This window comes from Conger conger, chromosome 18 (assembly GCF_963514075.1).
Source record: "Conger conger chromosome 18, fConCon1.1, whole genome shotgun sequence".
In the NCBI taxonomy this organism is placed as follows: domain Eukaryota; kingdom Metazoa; phylum Chordata; class Actinopteri; order Anguilliformes; family Congridae; genus Conger; species Conger conger.
Genome location: NC_083777.1, coordinates 3,305,001 through 3,324,980, shown reverse-complemented (window position 1 = coordinate 3,324,980; position 19,980 = coordinate 3,305,001). Strand labels below are relative to the sequence as shown.

General features: G+C 42.1%; 1 protein-coding gene across 1 annotated transcript in view; it reads left to right on the top strand.

Moving 5' to 3' along the window:
* Positions 1-439: 439 nt before the first annotated feature.
* Positions 440-19,980, top strand: part of fam204a (family with sequence similarity 204 member A) — a 24,155-nt gene continuing 4,614 nt past the window's right edge. The window contains exons 1-5 of the mRNA XM_061228378.1: positions 440-1,031; positions 2,225-2,315; positions 3,241-3,277; positions 4,499-4,601; positions 8,372-8,461. Of these exons, the coding sequence (XP_061084362.1) occupies positions 795-1,031; positions 2,225-2,315; positions 3,241-3,277; positions 4,499-4,601; positions 8,372-8,461 (558 nt within the window). The 5' untranslated portion in view covers positions 440-794. The remainder of the gene's footprint in view (positions 1,032-2,224; positions 2,316-3,240; positions 3,278-4,498; positions 4,602-8,371; positions 8,462-19,980) is intronic.

Sequence of the window (19,980 nt, the reverse complement as noted above, 5' to 3'; positions counted from 1 at the left end):
CAATATAACTTACTTTATACATTGTATTGTATGCCCATATTCATGTGTCATCATTTAAAGAGTTTTGAAGGCTCTTTTTGCAATCTGACTGAGGCATTTATATTACTAGCAACGCAAAGCTGCAGCTAATGTTACACTTACTGAATTCCATATTCTAATTATAAGTTAGTTTAATGTATAAACCCAAAATACTTGAGCATACGCACACTGCAAGGTTTTGTAGTATTTTGTAGTATTTATTCCAGTATTCCTTCAGAAGGGATTTTCAATCAACTCGACGTATACTCAACAACAATTCATTTAAAGATTCGAATCTGTGGGTTGATCACATCGAGATATAGGATTTGATACGATACGATCCCCCTTATAGCCATTTGGTATTAGATGAAGCTATTATGTACAACATTACTGGTGGCCACACATCTACCAATCAGGACACATGTTGTTGGACCAACTCAAACATGGCTGCCAGTATAAACGATTTTAATAAAACTACAACATAGCAGGTTACATTCATGTATCACAGTTGCTGAATACAACCATATTGCAAGTTAACTGTATGGTCAGATTTTTTAATCCGGTTTTAAACCACACTGCTCATTTTCGATTTTCGTCGCGCACACTAACGTTACATAGCCGGTGATGTCTCTGGCTATACTAGCTAGCAGGGCAGGCTAGCTAACTAAGTAGCTAACTTAGCAACTAATGTTTACATAGTTAGTCTTACAGCTTGCGAACATTAGCCATAAACGTACATTAGTAACTTCGGGTAACAGCACGTGTTTATTTTCACCATGTATAACGCCGACCCCCTGACATGGGGTTTAAACGAAAGCGATTTAGAGTCCAGTTCTGATGAAAATGAGAACGCTGTTAAAAATGACATTTCAGAAATAAAAGCAACAAAAACAGATCATGTGAACGAGGAGACCCCGTCAGAAGTTAATTCCGAAGAAAAACGGAATTACCAGACCACAAGTGTTGCTTCCGACGACGACTGCTTGCCTGGAGTTTCTCCTGACATGTGGCGAGTATGTTGTTGTCATTTATTTGAGATAAAATGCTTTATAACCGAGAACGCTCTTAGAGTAAGCAAACTCAATGTGAATATACCTGAAACTTTGTAATGGCCAACATTATGCTTCTCCATGATCATCCATAGATCGTAAGCCCACTGCTTTTGAAGTACAAAAAAATATGCATCTTATTCACCAAGTTACAAAACAGTTTGTGAATAATGTGATGCACACTATAGAAATATTGTAAAGCAGTAGTGCAGGGTTAATACTCTGGTGAAAGTTCACATTGTATTGTATTGTAGTCTTTGTGTCAGTGATGGAGTATGTCATTGAAATGTAGTTCTGTATTATTATTATTATTATTATTATTATTATTATTATTATTATTATTATTGTCATTGTTATTGTTATTGTTATTATATTAGTGGTAGTTCAAATGTTCAAGCAGTACAGTATGTGCTTTAATTGAAGGGATCACTTTGTTTACAAATGGAAAGACATTTCAGGGCATGAATTGTTATTTTCATTGCAGATATTTAGATCTGGATCAAACCTAGTCATACGTCTGATATTGTTTTCACCCTCAATAGTATTGGCTCGCACTGAAGCAATTTCCACATATGCCCCATCTAAATATGTTATTAAGTGGAGTGCTTCCTCTTCATTTAATTTTACAGTTGGCTTCTGCCTGAAACAGTGCACAATTTAAACTGAGACATTTACTTTTTTTAAAGAAAAGTCAACCACTGGCAAATTGCTTTTGGCAAACCATTTTCCAGTCGTTGGTCGTAACATTTGAGAACATCAGCTGCTGTTGTGGGGCTGGGAAATGAAAAATATATTCATACTTTCTTAAAGTGAAATATTTACAGGACAGGTTCTAAAAGGAATCATAGGCCACAGTTTGATGTTTTATTGGATTTGAAGTAATGCTATTCGGTCAAAACTTTGTTTTAACCGGAATTGTAGTGAATAGTAATTTTTTACTTGATGTCAAAGAGCCATTCTGGAGTTTGTAGTTGAAATAAACTAGCCAGTCAGATGACAGGGTGGGAGGAGTCCTCTGCATTTTCTGGGTTGATGGGATATGTAATGTTTATAGCAGTGCAATAAACAACAGCAGAAGAATGTGCTTGTGTTGTAACGAAATGTCTTGTGTATGTCACTTATAAAATGGATGACATGGCCTGTTTTTAAAATGACAGAAATTTAAGGAACTGCAGAAGAAAAACCAGGAGATGAAGAGGATGACAGAACGCAGAGAAAGACGACGGAGACCAAAGAAACGCAAAAAGAGTAAGAATAAGCTCAGATATTAACACCAATCCCTCTTTCAACATACACTCAGTGAGCACTTTATTAGGTATTTATTAGACTTATTATTTTGACTTCTGCTGCTGAAGCCTATCCACTTACAGTTATGATGAGTTGTGTATTCAGAGATGCTCTTCTGCATACCACTGTTGTAATGCGTGGTTATTCATATTGCCCTCACCTTCCTGTCAGTCTCCACTCGTCTTTCTCCTCCATGGTCAAAGTCACTTTGATCACATTTATTCTCCATTATGACATTCGGTCTGAAAAACAGCTGAACCTCTTGACTGCGTCTGCATGCTTTCATGCATTTAGTTGCTGCCATATGATTGGCTGATTAAATATTTACATTAACAAGTTAGTCTCCAGGTCTACTTAATAAAGTGGTTACTGAGTGTATAATTTAGAGCATTTTAGCAGTATTACCAAGGAACGTAACAGATCTGGGTGGGCCTAGAGTGGCCTAGTACCTATTGTGGGTAGCTAGGTAAATGCTTAATGTATAGTATTTTAGCTTTTGGGTGTTGCTAACAGAAAACTTGCCTACTTTATGTTTTTACCAGATGCACTAACTGATATCAATGTCATCTAGTTAGATTCCAATGAATGTTTTAAGAGAGAGCTAGAATGGAGTATGCCTTAGGTCTTCCATACTGCCTGGCTGCAGATCCAATAATGCTTCATCCAGTACTCCCAAATCAAAGATGGTTATTCTATTCAATTTGCTGATATGCCCAATTTATATAAAGGGGCCTTTAAATAATCCAGTTATTTTAATGACATTCATTTTCGAAGTTTACTGACTCAGACTTCAGTTAATCTTTATTTTGTGTTTAAAATGTTGCAATTATCCAGTCTGTTATTGCTTTATTTGTGCCAGTACTGATGTGGTTGTTTTTCCCTGCAGCGGATGAAACAGCCAGCTCATCCAGAGAAGAGGAAAGGTACCATAAAGATCCTGTTTACCTCTCTTGTGTAATGGATACTGTTTCTAGACACTGTGTGTGATGTAGCACACATCCAACATGTCATTGGAAGTTAATTCCTCCGATTTACTGTACATCTCTGCTCTGAACTGGGCATGTGTCAGGCTAAATTCACCCCCCACAGATCTTTTGATGAGGATGGTAGTTATTCCACTTTAAGCTGGGATGAGTTTTTTTTTTCCTTGCAATTTCAACACATATCCCAATCTTGAGCAAGCTGACTTAATGACTTAATCTAAAAATAATGGCTTTTAAGAGAACAACCTTGGTCTTGCAAAAAGTCAGTTCATTGCCTTCTTTTGGAGATTGGCGGTGTAAAAGCTACGATGGCCGGAAAATGCTGAAAGTCGAAGCAAACGCATAACGTGATGACAAATGTTTATAGAAACGCATCCCAGTGCAAATACAAGCCTGGTGGTGTATGCTGATAAATGAATACATATAGTGACCGTTTTCCCTCCATAATGTGAACTCACCGACCTCAGCTAGACATAGTGAGTGCAATCATGAACCATAGACTTCCCTCAGTAGCTATTAAAATCCATTGTGTGGCTTTGCTAGCTGTCTCATTATTAGGACTGCATGATAAAGTACTGTCAGGTTTGATGCGCTTACAGCAGACCTCTGTCCTGCAGTGGGCTGAAGCAATGACAGCTGTGTGCGTAACAAACAATAATAATAATACATTTCATTTCACTAGTCGCTTTACATAAAAGTAATACAATGATTAAAATAAGAGTTCCTGTTTCCCACAAACCTCATCTGACTGTAGCCAACAGCGTGGTTTTGACATGTGACCTTCTGTATGAAGTACCCTTCAAAGTTCCACGCTCAAAGGCATAATGTGATCTCCAAAAATTTTCCTCCATTTTGAATTCTAATTCATATATACACAACATGTCATGGGCCAATAAACCCGCTATTAAGTGCACAACATATCATCACTTTAAAGGACTCTGAAGTGAGAGGGGGTAATAAAAAAACAAAAAACAAAACTATGCTATCTTTATATTTAGGATATAACAAGCTTTTTTAACCAGTTGTGTACGCATTTTAAGTAAGTCTATTTACCTGTGCCGCTGCTAATGCTGTCAGAGGTGTGTGTGTGTTGCTGCGTGTGTGTAATGAGGCTGCAGTAGCCCTGTAATGGCAGCGGAAATGTTGTTCTTTTCTCTCCAGCGAGCGTCAGGGAGCGTGTGAAGCGCACTGGAAGGGGCTGACGCAGTACTTCGGCGTAAACGATCGTTTCGAGACCCCCGCCTGCGGCAGACCCCAGCCTCAGGTACAGTAAGGAGGGCGCCTCTTATCTCTCTCTCTCTCTCTCTCTCTCTCTCTCTCTCCGTGTGAAGGCGTTTTAATGCCGTCATGGTGCTCCTCTATCAGCCCCTCCACTAACCGCTCTCCGCTCCGCCATTCACGCACGATGTTTGTATTTAAATATTAAAACTTGAGGGACAGCTGAAGAAGGAGCTCAGCTTAAACGATAAAACCATTCACACCCAGGAAAAGAAAGGTTTGGCTGGATTCCTCCTTTTTGTCATTACATGCAGTTATATTTAATGATGAGATTATCTGCTTAGGGAAACCTGGGAGCCTACATGGGGAGTTCGGTTGCGATTTACACAAGATGTGGATTCCATCTGTGGGCATGTCTGTGTGTGGCATCTCTGAGGGGGTACAAGCAGTAGCAGTGCTGTCACCTACTCAGATCAAAGCGTGTATGTGTGTGCGTTTGTTTGTCTGTGTGTGTGTGTGTGTGTGTGTGTGTGTGTGTGTGTGTGTGTGTGTGTGTGTGTATGTGTATGTGTGTGTGTGCTGTTCTCACTCTTAATACCGTTGCTATGCACTCATTTTTCTGTTCTGCTACTTGCTCTTTTGGGTACCAGGTGCCTCTTTAGAGGTCTCTTCCATTCACTCTGTGGGAGGTGTCCGGCTTAGATGGGTTCTGTTGAGAGAGTGTATGAGGCAGTGCTGACCGGTATATACGGGATGGGCGTGTTATTCAGGGTGCGTTGAGCCTTTAGCATGTTGGGTGTTAGATTCTCTTTTACATAGGCTACAGTCACATGGAGGACCAGCTACCTGCTAGCCTACTGTCACAGGGTTGAGCAGCTAGCTGCTAGTTTACTATCACAGGGTTGAGCAGCTAGCTGCTAGCCTACAGTCACAGGGTTGAGAAGCCAGCTGCTGGCCTACAGTCACAGGGGTGAGACGCTAACTGCTAGCCTACAGTCACAGGGTTGAGAAGCTAGCTGCTAGCCTACAGTCACAGGGTTGAGAAGCTAGCTGCTAGCCTACAGCCACAGGGTTGAGAAGCTAGCTGCTAGCCTACAGTCACAGGGTTGAGAAGCTAGCTGCTAGCCTACAGTCACAGGGTTGAGAAGCTAGCTGCTAGCCTACAGCCACAGGGTTGAGAAGCTAGCTGCTAGCCTACAGTCACAGGGTTGAGCAGCTAGCTGCTAGCCTACAGTCACAGGGTTGAGAAGCTAGCTGCTAGCCTACAGTCACAGGGTTGAGAAGCTAGCTGCTAGCCTACAGCCACAGGGTTGAGAAGCTAGCTGCTAGCCTACAGTCACAGGGTTGAGAAGCTAGCTGCTAGCCTGTAGTTACAGGGGTGAGAAGCTAGCTGCTAGCCTACAGTCCGTATGCATCCACTACATACTTTTTCTCTTTGCCAGTCAGTGGTGTGATGCACAACTGAGTAAGCGTTTTAAATGTAGGGAGACCCCAAGACATTTATAAAGGTTTTCTATTTTCATTTCGTGTTTATGTTTTTAGAAAGTGTATGAATTAGCCGATGAAGGCAGTTATTATGGAAAGAATAGGCTGTACACTGCACCAACACACTTGGGTCTTGAAACGGGGCCCACAGTAGTTCTACTCTGTGTGCTTACGTTCCTGGGTGTGTTTGTGAGTTTGTGTGCGCCTGGCATGTGTGTTCACATGTTTGATTGTGTTCACTCATGCACGCTCATGCACGCTCATGCACATGTCATGGACGTTGACATTGAGGAGTTATCCAAGACCTCCCTGACAGTTAAAAAACTTTGGTGTACTGTGGTTTCATATGAAGAATTAGCCTGTCTCTGTGTGGGTCCGTGTGTGAACAGTATGTTGTAGGCCTATGCACAGTGCATATTTACTAGAAGGAAACGCTGAGGTTGCATACTAAATAGCCATCACACAGAAAGTGAAATTGAGCAGTCTTAATGTACACGTCTGATTAAATGTGCTTTAAATAGCTGCCCAGCTCATAGCTTGGTAAATAGAACTAATTTATTTCTCACTTGAAGCCATTTACGCAATAACACCATGAATAAAAGTTATCAATGTGCTTTATTAGAACTAGAAAGTGTTTTGTCAGTTATTTTAATTTGTAAATTGTCATGTATGGAGAATGATAGCCGGTATAATTTCTTTTAAATTAAAAAAAAGAATTCTGTAATTTAATTAAACAATCTTTTAAAATGCTTGCTTAAAATGTTATTCCGAGTGTAATTTATCTCTGAGAAGCATAAAATTAAGAGTTTTCTTTGGTTTTTGCTTGGTCTTCAAAAATACCGCCTGCAATGTATTATTAAGGTGGGAACATTAATATTACATTTTGAAGAAATTAATTGCACAAAAGACTCAAATCAAAATTATGAACATTTAAACATTCAAAGCTCTGTCCTCATATTTATCAAAACTAACTACATTTAAAATGTACATTTGAGTATCTCCTTAATAAACTTCATTTGAAAAATACCCCAATATAAAAAAAATTAGTGCTGTTCTTTCAAAATTCCTTGGCATAGCCCAGATGTGGCCATTTACATTTTAATTATTTCAATAAGAACTTTTCATCAGTGAAAATTTGAAACTTTGCGTTGCTTTGCAACAGGGAGTTTATTTCACATTGATTTGGTGTTAGCTTTTCTGTAAATTGCCATTGCAATTATGAGGCTTGACTGTTGTAATACCCCCCCCCCCCTTCATGAAATATTCACAAAATAACCTGGTACCATTAGAATTTAATTTGTGAGGACAAAAACAGGAGAGTTCAGAAGCACTTTAAAGCAGGACATGGAATTGCGTTCCCGGTAGAGAGAGAATTATCTTCTGAAGAGCAGATGTCTTTGACTGGAGATTTCTGTCACAGATTTAATTTGCAGACATGAGTAGTCAGGACCATCAAATTGTTTCCCCTCACTTACTGCGTTGTTGTTAGTATTGTTATTATGATGATTATTTTAACATTTCATGTTAAGTTTCAAAGTGACCACTTTGCCTGGTAATATACCGGCGGAGGCAAAAATGTTTGGAGGCTAGTGCGAGGGGAGTTATTTGCGGTGACTGTAAAAAGGCACTTTCTTGTCAGGAAAAAAAAAAAAGAAACTTGATTTGGAGCAGGAAGACGGGGAAAGGGTTTGAAAGATGACTGCGCTCTAATGAAAAGGGGGGAAACTCGCTCATCAGGCGGTATCAAGCAGAAGTGCTCTAATTTAGACGCGGGCCGTCTCGGGCTGCGATGGGATCTGCTGGGAGAAGGAGACGCCGAGCGTTTGATGTGGAACGCGCAGCACGCACTCGACATCTGCCTCCCGACGTCCCGTAGCAGGGCCGTCTGCGCTGGCCGTAATGGAAATATGTAATTAAAGTGCCGCATTTACGGGCGGTAATCTCCTGTAGCATTTCTAGATGCCGCGCTTAATATCTAATCAAAAGGTTTTCTTTTGTGAGGAGAAATCTACATATTTGTAGTTAAAAGTAATCATATTAAAAATATATATAGCCCGGGGATTTTTTTTAACTGCCTGCTTTGATTTCTCCCTCTCTTTCTCTGTCTGTCTCTCTCTCTCTCTCTCTCTCTCTCTCACTCACTCACTCACTCACTCTCTCTCTCCTTCCCTCTCTCTCACTCTCTTTCTCTCCCTCTCTTCCTTTCTCTCTCTCTCCCTCTCTCTCTCCCCTTTTTCCTTCTCTCCCTCTCCCCCTCTCTCTCTCCCTCTCTCCCTCTTTCTCTCTTTCCCTCTCTCTCTCTCTCTCTCTCTCTCTCTCCTGTTTTTTCAGTCGGGCCTAGAAAAAAGCCTGGACTCGGCGATCGCTGAAGGGGACTATGGGAAAGCGGAGGACTTGAGTGACAGGCTCGCCACTCGAGAGGTAAGTCGCGACGATAAGCCATCGCAGGGCGCTCTCTCTGTGACAAATCGCTCTGATGGGTGTGCGGCTATTCTCCTGCAGTGGAGACAGACGGGCACGGAAAAAAAACAAAAAAGATGTCTCCTGCGTGTCGGAAGAGTCCTGCAGCCGTTTACGAGTTAATGGAAAATCCCTCTCTCCCCCCTGTATTTCTGAAGTTCAGCAGTGTCTAAAAGGACTTTGATTCTGTTTTAATGAAGGATATATTGCTTTCAAGCCAACTGTTAAAAGTTTGAAGGTACAGGAGCCTTCCTTTGAAGTTCACATGTCCTAAATGCATGGCCTGCAGTTTTGAAACTCCGGGTGAGTCTGAATGCAGTGCGGTTTGAAGCTAATTTAGCGGAAACGCAGCCCCTCACACACGCATAATTGGGGTAGAAATATGCACTTCTCTGGGGGGAAGCCATCATGAAAGTTCCTATAACTTTTAGTCAAAGGCTTTATGTACCAATTTCCGGTAAGTTCTTCACTGGACAAATATTCCAGGGCTGAGTTGTTGCTTTTTTTATTGCCCGCACATCGTGATAATTTCCTCATAGTGATACTGTCCATTCCTAAATTATGGCAAAGCCTGATAATACTACAGTAGAATGAGTGTGATGACTGCCTCACTGACCCGGACCCAACACCTACCTGCTGTCAGCCCAGTATGGGTGTGTGTTTGAGAACGGTCATGCGTGGCAACAAGGAAGGGAGATGGTTGTAAACGGAGAATGACATGGACGCTATGTGGGCTGTGTCTTTTGCCCTTGTGGAAACTTCCTTTGGACACCACCTAATGTCATCATGCCTTCTTTTGCTTACATGTACATAATGGCCTTTCCAGTGTCAAGTGCCGATGCCTAAATATGGCGGTATTTGGACCTTACCCTAATGGGCACTATAGTAGTCATCTGAATTTGAAACCTTCGAAAGCCCTGTTGAATAATTTGTCCTAAAATTTCGTACACAGATGTCCCCAAGAGCATATTTGCCTCAAGGACCTATAACCACCATGTGGAGAACTACCTGCCTTTTGGAGTTTTGGGAAAGATAATTCCTTCATTTGTATTTGAAGTTTAATTTACGTAAAAATATTAATATGCATGGTTGCTCTGCTTATAGATGTGCCAGTGACTTGCACAAATTTTTGGCTTTTCACATAAAATATTTGGGAATTTTGAGGGTTTAAGGTAATATGATGACATCTTTGAAGTTGCACTTATGTTTAAGCTCATAACCTTTAAACAGTTTGGATTTTTCCCCCTGATTCCTTGGGCCTAGCGAGTCGAGCCCAATGACATCATTTTGCACCTAATTAGATTTTCCACCATTTTTTCCCACAACTCGTCCTACAGATTTTGGCCTGTCATCACCAGGTTTGGCAGGCCATTGTCACACTGAGCTGCATAAATCCATTCAAAGGTTTTCTGTTATCTTATGGCCTGTGGAGCTCAAACACTGTGAAAGCACCAAGCAAGAAGTGAGGCCGTATCTCGGCAACTTAGAATGTTTCATGTAGAATCATACATTTTTTTTAACTGATTCCTTGGATGCTGTATTTTCTGCCATTTTGATTTTCCTTTCGCTACTACTCCCACAAATTCTGTCCAGTCATCACAACATTTGGCGTGGAGCATCATCAGGCTGAACTGCACAATAGTTGTCAATGGATTTTTGATGTTCGAAAGCGTTTGCCTGTAGAACGCAAATGAATTTGACAGTGAACACAAAACACAAACTGAGGGTGTATTTTGAAAACCCAAAAAATGACATGAGAAATAGCACCTACTCATCGAGACAAATCCAACAGCATGTGGTGCTAGACCCATAGCAAGTATCAGAACCATGTTTTGGGCCCGCCGTGTACATACTGCATGTAGAGCCTTTATGGCTGGAATATTAATGTCAGTATAGCAGGAGTACGGCTCTTTCTCTACAACCATTTCCCTCACTGTCGCTACACTAGCTACCTCTTTACTGTACCTGCTATAACTGCCAAGATCCAACACTTGTCCTGACAGCGCCACCTAGTGGCAATACTGCTTGGCCCCGTGATTGCTGCTTGCAGTAAACTTGAGTAATAATGATAATAATAATAGTGGTGGTTAAGTTTAAACAAGCTGATCTTTGCCTGGCTTACGGGAGAGAAGTCCCCGGGCGCTTCTTTAGCCCGGTCCTCGGTCTCGGCGCAGCTGGGCTTAGAGTGGGTGGAGTGTGCCGGACCGTGCGAACTCCCGGGCCCCGCGTGTGCTGAACCGCTGCGCCCCCGCGCTCAGGGACCCGCACCTGAACACTCCAGCTTCCCCCCCGACGCGCGGGCCCCGCTAACGCAGTCGAGTCACGCTCCGCTCTCCCGCTTTAACTGCGGAGATGCCATATGTTTGGAGGCGAGAGATTATTGGAAGTTTAGAGAAATGAATGTTGCCATTATAGAAGGTCCTTAGGGATATTGCGGGTATTAGTAAAGCATTTTACGCCCTAATTTATAATCTCTCTCATGTTAATTAGCACTCAGCCCCGCAGTTAGCCGGGTGACGCGTGTTTGGTAAATGTGTGGAAGTGACGGAGAGGTAAACACGTCTGTCCTCCTTCCACAGAACCCCAGCCATGCAGAGTCAACAGGAAAAAAGGCCGTATCGCAACAGGGTTGAGATGTAATACAGGGCAGCTCATGCCATCGCTGTGGTATGTCATAAAGCCGTCATAAACATGCTGCCCTGAGGGATCTAGTGCAGGCCTGGGTCACCGGAGTTTTGGTAAGGGACAGCTAACACTCAAACACTGCATGTTGTTGATGGACAGGGTTGGGCAGTGCAGGTATCTTTGCTTCTAACTGCGGTACCTGAAGGTTTACATCAGGAAATAGACTCTATACTGAAGTAAGGCTTACGACTGTGCCTGCGACTTCTACCTGGGAAACTGACCTTTGTTTTAACGTCCAATGAGACCGCTAACAATGTCAAGTCGGCTTTAAAAGTCGAGAATAAAGTTTCGAAAACACTTTGAAGTCACTTTGAAATGTGCTCGACATTAAAAAAACACTCCCAGTATAGGTGATGAAAACAGGAGAAAATAAAACTTGTTCTGTAAAATTTGAGCCAAGGCATTTATTAAAGAGAAGCGTAACCAACCTGTGGAAACGATGGGATGTGATGAACTTACATTTCTTTCAGGAATAAATAATAGTATCTCAGAATCAACTTCCTCTGTTACCTCGGACAAATACGTTACATTATCTTAATTTAGCAAATGTCCGGAGCTATATTAACGTACAACCGCATACAGTATAGATATAAATGCAACATCGAATATAAATGCGATAAACACAACAAAGTATCATTTTCCCCGGATGTATTTATTTGTTGAAACATTTAGCGAGAGGTGCAGCTGTGTGGGTTGGCTTCGCAGCATTAAGGCGGGCAAGTTTTCGAGGAGGAGCTTGGTGCCGTTTCTCAAAAGCAGAGAGCAGACTCTGCCTGTGCGCTGGGAATGGCTGGTGGCTGCTCAGATACTGTTTCATATTGCTTTAGCAGATTAAATTATGGCAGCCCTGAAATTAAGAAACAAGAGTCTCTCTCTTCTTTTATTACAGAGTATTATTTTACACAGCTTTAAGTTACATAAGGAGTAATTAATTTCACTAATTAGCATAACATTAAGTGACTACTATATATAACTCTCTCGCCTTCTGTTTCTTTCTCATGAGGAACGATATGATCCTCACATTAAAAATAAGGGCTCTTTGGATATCAGAGGAGAAAAATTAAACAGTTTTTTTTTTTCCTTCTTTTTTCGCTAAGAACAGGTTTTTTTAAGTTTATGGAATTTGTTGTTTTCTTGAGCTGTTCCTGGAGGGTCTGTGAGCTTTCTGCTCATCACTGCTTTCTCAGAATTTCTGCATTACCAGTTTCTTACAGTTCCGCACAACACAGAAAACCGCCTGTTCAACCACTAGGGAACAGTCCACTCTCCAAACTCTACAGGGAACATGATCTCACACACGCACACACACACTGTACAGGGAACATGATCTTACACTGCTGATCACAGACACACACACACACACACACACACACTGTACAGGGAACATGATCTCACACACACACACACACACTGTACAGGGAACATGATCTCGCACACACACACTACAGGGGACATGATCTCACACTGCTGATCACCCACGCACACACACACACACACATAAACACACACACAAAGCATACTGTAGAGGGAAAATTATCTCATACTGATGATCACACACACTCCAAGCACACTGTACAGGGAACGTGATCTCACACGCGTGCGCGCACACACACACACACACTGTACAAGGAACATGATCTCACATACTGTTGATCACACACACACACACACACACACACACACTCCAAGGACACCGTACAAGGAACATGATCTCACACACAGACACACACATACACTCTCCAAGGACACAGTACAGGGAACGTGATCTCACTGCTGATCTCACACACACACACACACACACACACACACACACACTCTCCAAGCACACTGTACAGGAACATGATCTCACATTGCTGATCACACACACACACTCCAAGGGCACGGTACAGGGAAGGTGATCTCACACTGCTGATCTCACACACTCACGCACATGCACAAACTCCAAGGAGACTGTACAGGGACCATGATTTCACACACACACACACACACACACACACACACTCACCAAGCGCACACAAACAGGGAACATGATCTCACAATGCTGATCACACTCACACAGACCTCAAACACACCATTCAGGGAGCATGATATCTCACTGCTGATCACACGCACACACACACACACACACACACACACACACACTCCAAACACACGGTGCAAATGTACTGTTCTGTGGCCTCGTGCTGTGAGTGCCATGGTCCCTCTCAAGAGCCTGGCTATATAATCATGGTTCCCCTAGGACTCTGTGTTTACAACTATTCAAAGAGTGGAATTTTAATTTTAATTTTGATATATTAATCCCCCAAGAAATGGGACAGATATGATGGGATTATATCTTTATTCCCTGGATATAAATCTATAACTATTTTCAGTTTTTCCACTGTCTGATGAAATGACAGTGCTGATATTGTTATGAGAAGGCTGACTACAACAGCTAAATTGTTGCATTGTTGATTTATGTGGCAGGTGCATTGTGTTACATTCACTTAGCAGATGGCCTTATCCAAAAAGACTTAACGATCCCAGTTGCCAGGGCGATAGAAGAGAGATAATAAAATACATTAAGTAACCTGTATACCTGTTATAATGCTTATGGCAGTTACTTAGGAGGTGCTGCACTTAAAAAGAAAATATCAATGCACAAAACAAATTCACAGTAGTATAACACCCACGCGTGAGAGTTCATTTCCCCTTGATTCTCTGTGTCTAAATGTTATTTGGGAACCGTTTTAATGACTACATCAAATCACTTAGCAACTGTGCATTACATAGTGCTTATGGGAAATCAAGGAAGTAAGCTGTTCTCTTTCAAGCCTTTGCTTTGTTTCATTTTTTTATCACATAGTAGGATGTCTATGTATCTGGCTGCCTTAAATATTTTGTAGCATTAATTTAATGTATCAGTTATGTAGCTGACGCTTTTATCCAAAGTGACTTACAGTTGATTAGACCGCACAGGGGTCAATCCCACTTGGAGCAATGTGGGGTTAATGGCCCAACAGCTGCACTGATAATATGGTTGAACCACCAACCTTCCAGGTCTTAGTCAAGCACCTGCCCCAAGGCTGTAGGCAGCCCCTATGGTTTGTGGTGCTAGTGTGTATATTGACGTAGCGTTGACATGTTGTCAGGCAGCTTGTAGTCTGCATCGAGCTTCCAGTATATTTTCCAGTAAACAGTAAACTTTAAAGAGCTGGTGGGCCTTCACCCCCCATGCAGCCTCCATTTCACAAAGCGTGGCTAAAATCCTGTGAAATACAGGTGTCAGACTGCGCTTTGTGCGCGGTGACATGGCTGGTTAAGCAGCACAAAGGAACTGCGCTAAGAACGTTTCATGTTATTTATGTATTTGGGTGTTTGTAATGCTATTGTCTGTCGCGCTAGCTTGTTAGTAATCAAATGCTAATGAGCGTTTCTGTTGTGGAAAACAGCCATTATCAGATTTTGGGGATATTTCTGTGTGCGGGGGTCTCCTCCGTACCCCCCCCCCCCCCCTCCGTCAGGCCTGCGGGGAGCGGCGGGGGAGGGGGGGAGAGGAGTCTCCCCTTTGTTTCTCCCTCCCGCTGCTGAAGCGATTTCTCACCCAGTGAACTTTTATTATATCTCCCGATGACTCAAGTTGCGTTTCGCCCCCTTTCATTTCAAACAGAGTCGTACTCGGCGTTATCAAATACCGGGGAATCTAATTTGGATTATTGTATTTCATTAATTACTCGACAGACAAAGCATACTTTTCAGTGTAGATTTTTTTTTTTTGTGCTGTTTAATTAATTAGCATGTTTTCTCTTTTAATTAAAGCCATTTTTTAAAATGAAAGCCCACAGCAAAACACATATATAATTTGTTTGTAATTAGCCCTTAATTGGTGGTAGTGGAAGCTTAGCACCTCGCTCTCTTTTCCTTTTTTTCCATCGCTGCCATTTTATTAGCAGTCAGTCATTAATTAAACTGTTTTTCTAATTAGCTTATAAAACTGTTGATGGCACATTATTGTAAGTGTGAGTTCAAAGCTTGTTAATAAGCCTTGCCTCCTCAGAAGAGCCGAGATAAAGAAATAAGCACAAAGCAGGCCAACTTTCAGAGTCTTTTTATTCCCTAAAGATGATAGTGTCTTATGTTGCGAGAATCAGATTATTTAAGGGGAAAACAGCGGCGTATTGTGTTGGAGCGTGTTGCTGCTTCCCCTGTGTGTTTGCCTGCACTTCGCCGAGGCCCTGTAATGCTGTTTGTTACACAGAACCACGTCAAGATAACACCAGCTCCATGTTTCTCGCCTTGTTTTCCACAGATCGCTGCTCTGTCTTAGGCCAATCAGTGCCTGTATCCTGTTCGTTAACCCACCGCTCGAGTGTTTTGTGTCAAATGGCTAGTGTTCCTGCAACTTCTGAGTTAATTTTGGCTCAGGAGTTTTGCGTCTTACGTTCTCATTTTCCCTGGGTATTGGCTAATTGAGTCCATGCTGTCCAAGTGCTTATTCAGCAACATTACCTTTTCTCCGGTTTCAGGTGTGCAAAAGCATTTAGCTGTACCCCGTGTGAAATTAGTATTTTACAGTCAAGTGGAACATGATATCATTAACTGTACAGTTTCAGGTTTAAAAGAAGTAACTGGAGCACTAGAGGTTGAAGTATTATAAAGAGGAAAAGTATGTGAAAATTAATATCTAAATGTTTGGAAATTCTTTTGAAATTGTAGACATAGTATTTAATTATTGTTAATTATTATTAAAATTGTTATTCCTGGCCTGTGCTTGTGTATGGACATTATACCTCCTGAATACATATGACATTTGACATCAACTGTAATGTAATCTTGGAACAGCTGTTATGTTGTGTATGACGGTGTTATGTCAGCCGTAAGGCGAGGGGTTCGAGTGTTATCAGAATGACCACACTTTGGCACAGCCGTCTATCAAAGGGAAGGGTACAGCAGGTAAAGTGTTGCCGTGGTTTCATAGGGCCTGAGGACGGATGCCTTCAGGGAAACGGGGTCCTACAGTGACAGAGAGTCAGGTGTCCGGGACGGTGCCGGCCTGCAAAGCGGGCGAAACCCAGCCCCTCCGCTTTCCCCTCGTCCCGGGGAAAACCCCCAGTCCCTGAATTCACTGGGAAATGACATGCGTTCCACGGAATCAGATAGCGGTCCTATCCTGCCGCAGCTCATCTGTTCCAGGTTCAGCGGGGCCAGGCTGGTTAGGCGTTTAGGTAGAGCGATAAGAGAATTAGGACGGCCATTAATGATGTACACCTCCAACGTGCCCGATTGGGAACCACACGCCCCGCTAATCCGCCTCTCCTGCTTTTAATTGCCAGCAGTTCCCCGGTAAGGAGGGCATTAGCGAATGAGTTTAGGCCTGGTCCTTTCTAAAAGCCTGTTCTGTATTTCAGGTGTAGGTAGTGCCCTCGCCTCTATAGTTATGCAGAAAGATGCAACTTTTTACTGCCTTTATTTTCTTGGCATGGCAATTGCACGATGAGCTTCAATTTTACTGTAATTCTTTTTTTTTCATGTTTTATTATTCCATTCTCAGAAGAGCATTTCCATCACTGTACACAGAGGTGTATTTTCTACAATACTTTGTTCAGTTGACTTTTTAGGAATTAATAAACCCCATTCTGCTTATGCTGAAACTCTGTACTGCTGATTTCAGTTTATTTTGGAGCTGAAGTATCGGGCAAACAGAAATGGATTATCTTCTGGAATCATGAGAGTGCTTTGTGAAGTTTCTGAAGAGTGTGAACTTAGCTAATGAAAGCATATTCACCATTAATGCTTCTGCTGTATTTACTTGTTCATTTTTTGGACATTCATGGTCCAAATGTAATTCTTCAGCCTTTGAAACCATCACAGACATCATACAGCATACAGTGCCAGTTTGTGAGGCAGTGCCCTTTTTAAACGTTGCCACGTCTAATATGAGGACATTTTTTTTGGAAAGGCTCCACAACAATGTTTTCATATCAGCGCTAAGAGAATGTCCGCCATTTTGTGTTTGGGGATTCCCCCTCATTCACACACATGCTGTGCAGTTCTCATCCTGGGTTTCCTGCGTGTTTCCTGCGTGTTTCCTGCGTGTTTCCACGCCGTGCAGGATGCAGTTGTGCTTGCAGGTGATACTCAGGAGCAGATGGCAGGCTGGGGCGTTCTCCCGAGCTCCGAGCTGTGCCAGGTCTGCCAGCAGCTAAAGCTGTCAGAGACAATCCTGTTTCCTCATTAACATCTGAAACGTTCCAGTGTGCTCTGTAATCAGCAGCCATTCCTGTGAAGGCCATCTTAAGGCCCATATTCACTCCCGTAGAAAGCCTTTTGTCCTTCATTTTGATGTTTGAATACACGTTTGTTTGTTAAATGCCGTGACATTGGCCACCGAACCCATAAAATTGTGTATTGCTCATAAAGGTATGACAATGAATGCATACTACTATACAAAATATATATATTTAAAAATCCAAGACAGACAATTAATTGGACAAGTTTATGGGACAAGTTTAAAAAGTGCAATTACACTGAGCATTTTGGTCATAGACAAATTCAGCAGTATCTGAGGTTTAACATATTATCCTAATTGTCCAGTGAATTGGCAGATACAGTTGATGTAAAAAGGCACAATCAGCTCAATAATAGTACTAAAACATGAATGCAGACATCAATCTCTGGGTGTACCAACTTAGATAAATATCATGTAGCTCAATAAATGTCACCTCAATTTTATTCACAACGTAGACGGGTGGAATGTCTCAAAAGCATATTATACCCACAATGCAGTGTTTATCGAGGAGACAAGCTGTCGGTATCATACAAGCCATGCAGCTGAGACACCTAGGGGGCGGAAACCAATGAGTTATTATAAATGTACTGTAATAAAATATACTCGTACCAAGCGCTGTCGAAGCCAAACTGAATCTCTTAAACAAGGAAAGTAGGAAACCTGCGAAGGTGGATTTGGTCATAACGGTGAAATTGTAATGTGTCGACATGCAAATTGAATTGCATTTATTATGTTCAGTTAAAGTGCTCGAGGTGTAAAATTGAAGAGCTTGTTAATACTGTAACAGGAGCATGGCAAACTTCATCACCAAGCTAGACAGGGGTTTTTGTCTGCAGCCTAGCAACTAACAAGAAATGAAATGCAGTTAATTTGAATACAGTCAACGTGTCACATAACGTGTCGCCAATGATACGGGTTATTTTAAAGGCAATAAACAACGTGATTTAAGTTTCGGCTGAGTTTTGCTCAGGCCTGACGGTAGAGTTTTAATTTTCTGGTACTGGAAGCTGGAGATATGGAAGGGAGCCCTGTTGAAAAATCGGAACAATATCTGTGTGGAAATATGTTTGTCAGAGTGAAGGGCCCGTTTCTCTGGACATTTATTCCGCACACAGCCAGTAATCTCTGACTCTGTCAGCTACTCCAGATAATAAAATGCACAGATGAAATGGCTCTATTGCAAGCAGCTGGACGTATATTCATGTATAGAGAGAGCCTGTCGATTATGGACCACAATCCTGAAGCCCACTCTTAGCTCATACAAAACGCAGGATCGCAACAAATGGGGATTCAGTCACTGGCACAAGAGAGTGATGCTGGCTCTGGTTGTTGGTGGACTGCAGGTTTTTGTCATGGTAAGAACTGAATTGAACTTGGAGTACATTTGTAACTCGAAATTCAAAAACCCTCAAAGCGAACCCCTCTTTCTCCTTATCTCACAGGCCGTGAGGTAGGCCCGTTGGAGATGGCGCTTGGGCCCCTGCATGACTGTAACCTCTCGTTGTATCTGGCTCTTGTGATGCTAGCGTAATTTGAAGTGTAAATTCTTATTATTGAAAATGATGAAATAATTCATTATCTTTGTATTGTATTGTATGGGCTGCATTCCACTAGTATTGTCCTGAAGCCTAGTTTTGTCAATACAGGAAACTTCTGCCTATCACTAAAGATAGCTGAAGTGAACCTTGTGTGTCACCACATATTCTCCAGTGCATGTGCTTTATTATAGCAGAATTATTTGGGTTGGGATGCTCACAACGGATGATTTCAACACTTCATACAGACTGCACGCGCTCACGCCCGGTAAAGATTCCGGCCTCTTTTACCTGCCCTGGAAAAACAGTCCCGTGTAAAACTACTCCAGTCCGAATAGACATTCCTGGCGGGGAAGGTGTTGTTTTGATTAAGTCTCTGCGTCCGACACGAAACGTTCAAACTCATTCTTTACTGAGGGATATTTGTCGCAAACCTCTTCAAACAGCCGATTGCTTCTGAAACGGTATGGTTGTGTCACATTTTCTTCTAGTAAAGTGGACTGTGCTGTTTCTGGCAGGAAACATACACACGTGTGTGTATGTATTTTCAATGTGAATGGCTATACATTGTCTCTCTAGGGGTGACTGAAGAAGCAAATCGTCATATCTGTGCAACAAGAATGAATAAAGCATTACTGTAGCCCTAGACATCTGAGTGACAATGGAGTATATGATTGCTGTTCTGCCCTAGTGGCCAGACCGTGTCACTGCAGCGCAGTATTGCTGAATACACTCGTTTCAGCCCTTTTAAAGGTCATAGCTTTAATCCGTTTTGTAGCAGGCAACCTATCAGAGACAGGACAGGCATGTAACAAATCCTAATTTCAAACGAGCGCGAGGGAAACAAAATCGTTATTAGTAACGGTCTTCCTAAAAACACGGGGCAGGCTCGGACAACAGCGCAGAACAAAGAAGGCAGGCGGCCCTTTTTTCAGCCTGTGTACATTTTTGACGTTTTTTTATTTTTTTTGCTTTGTTTTCTCTTTTCCCCT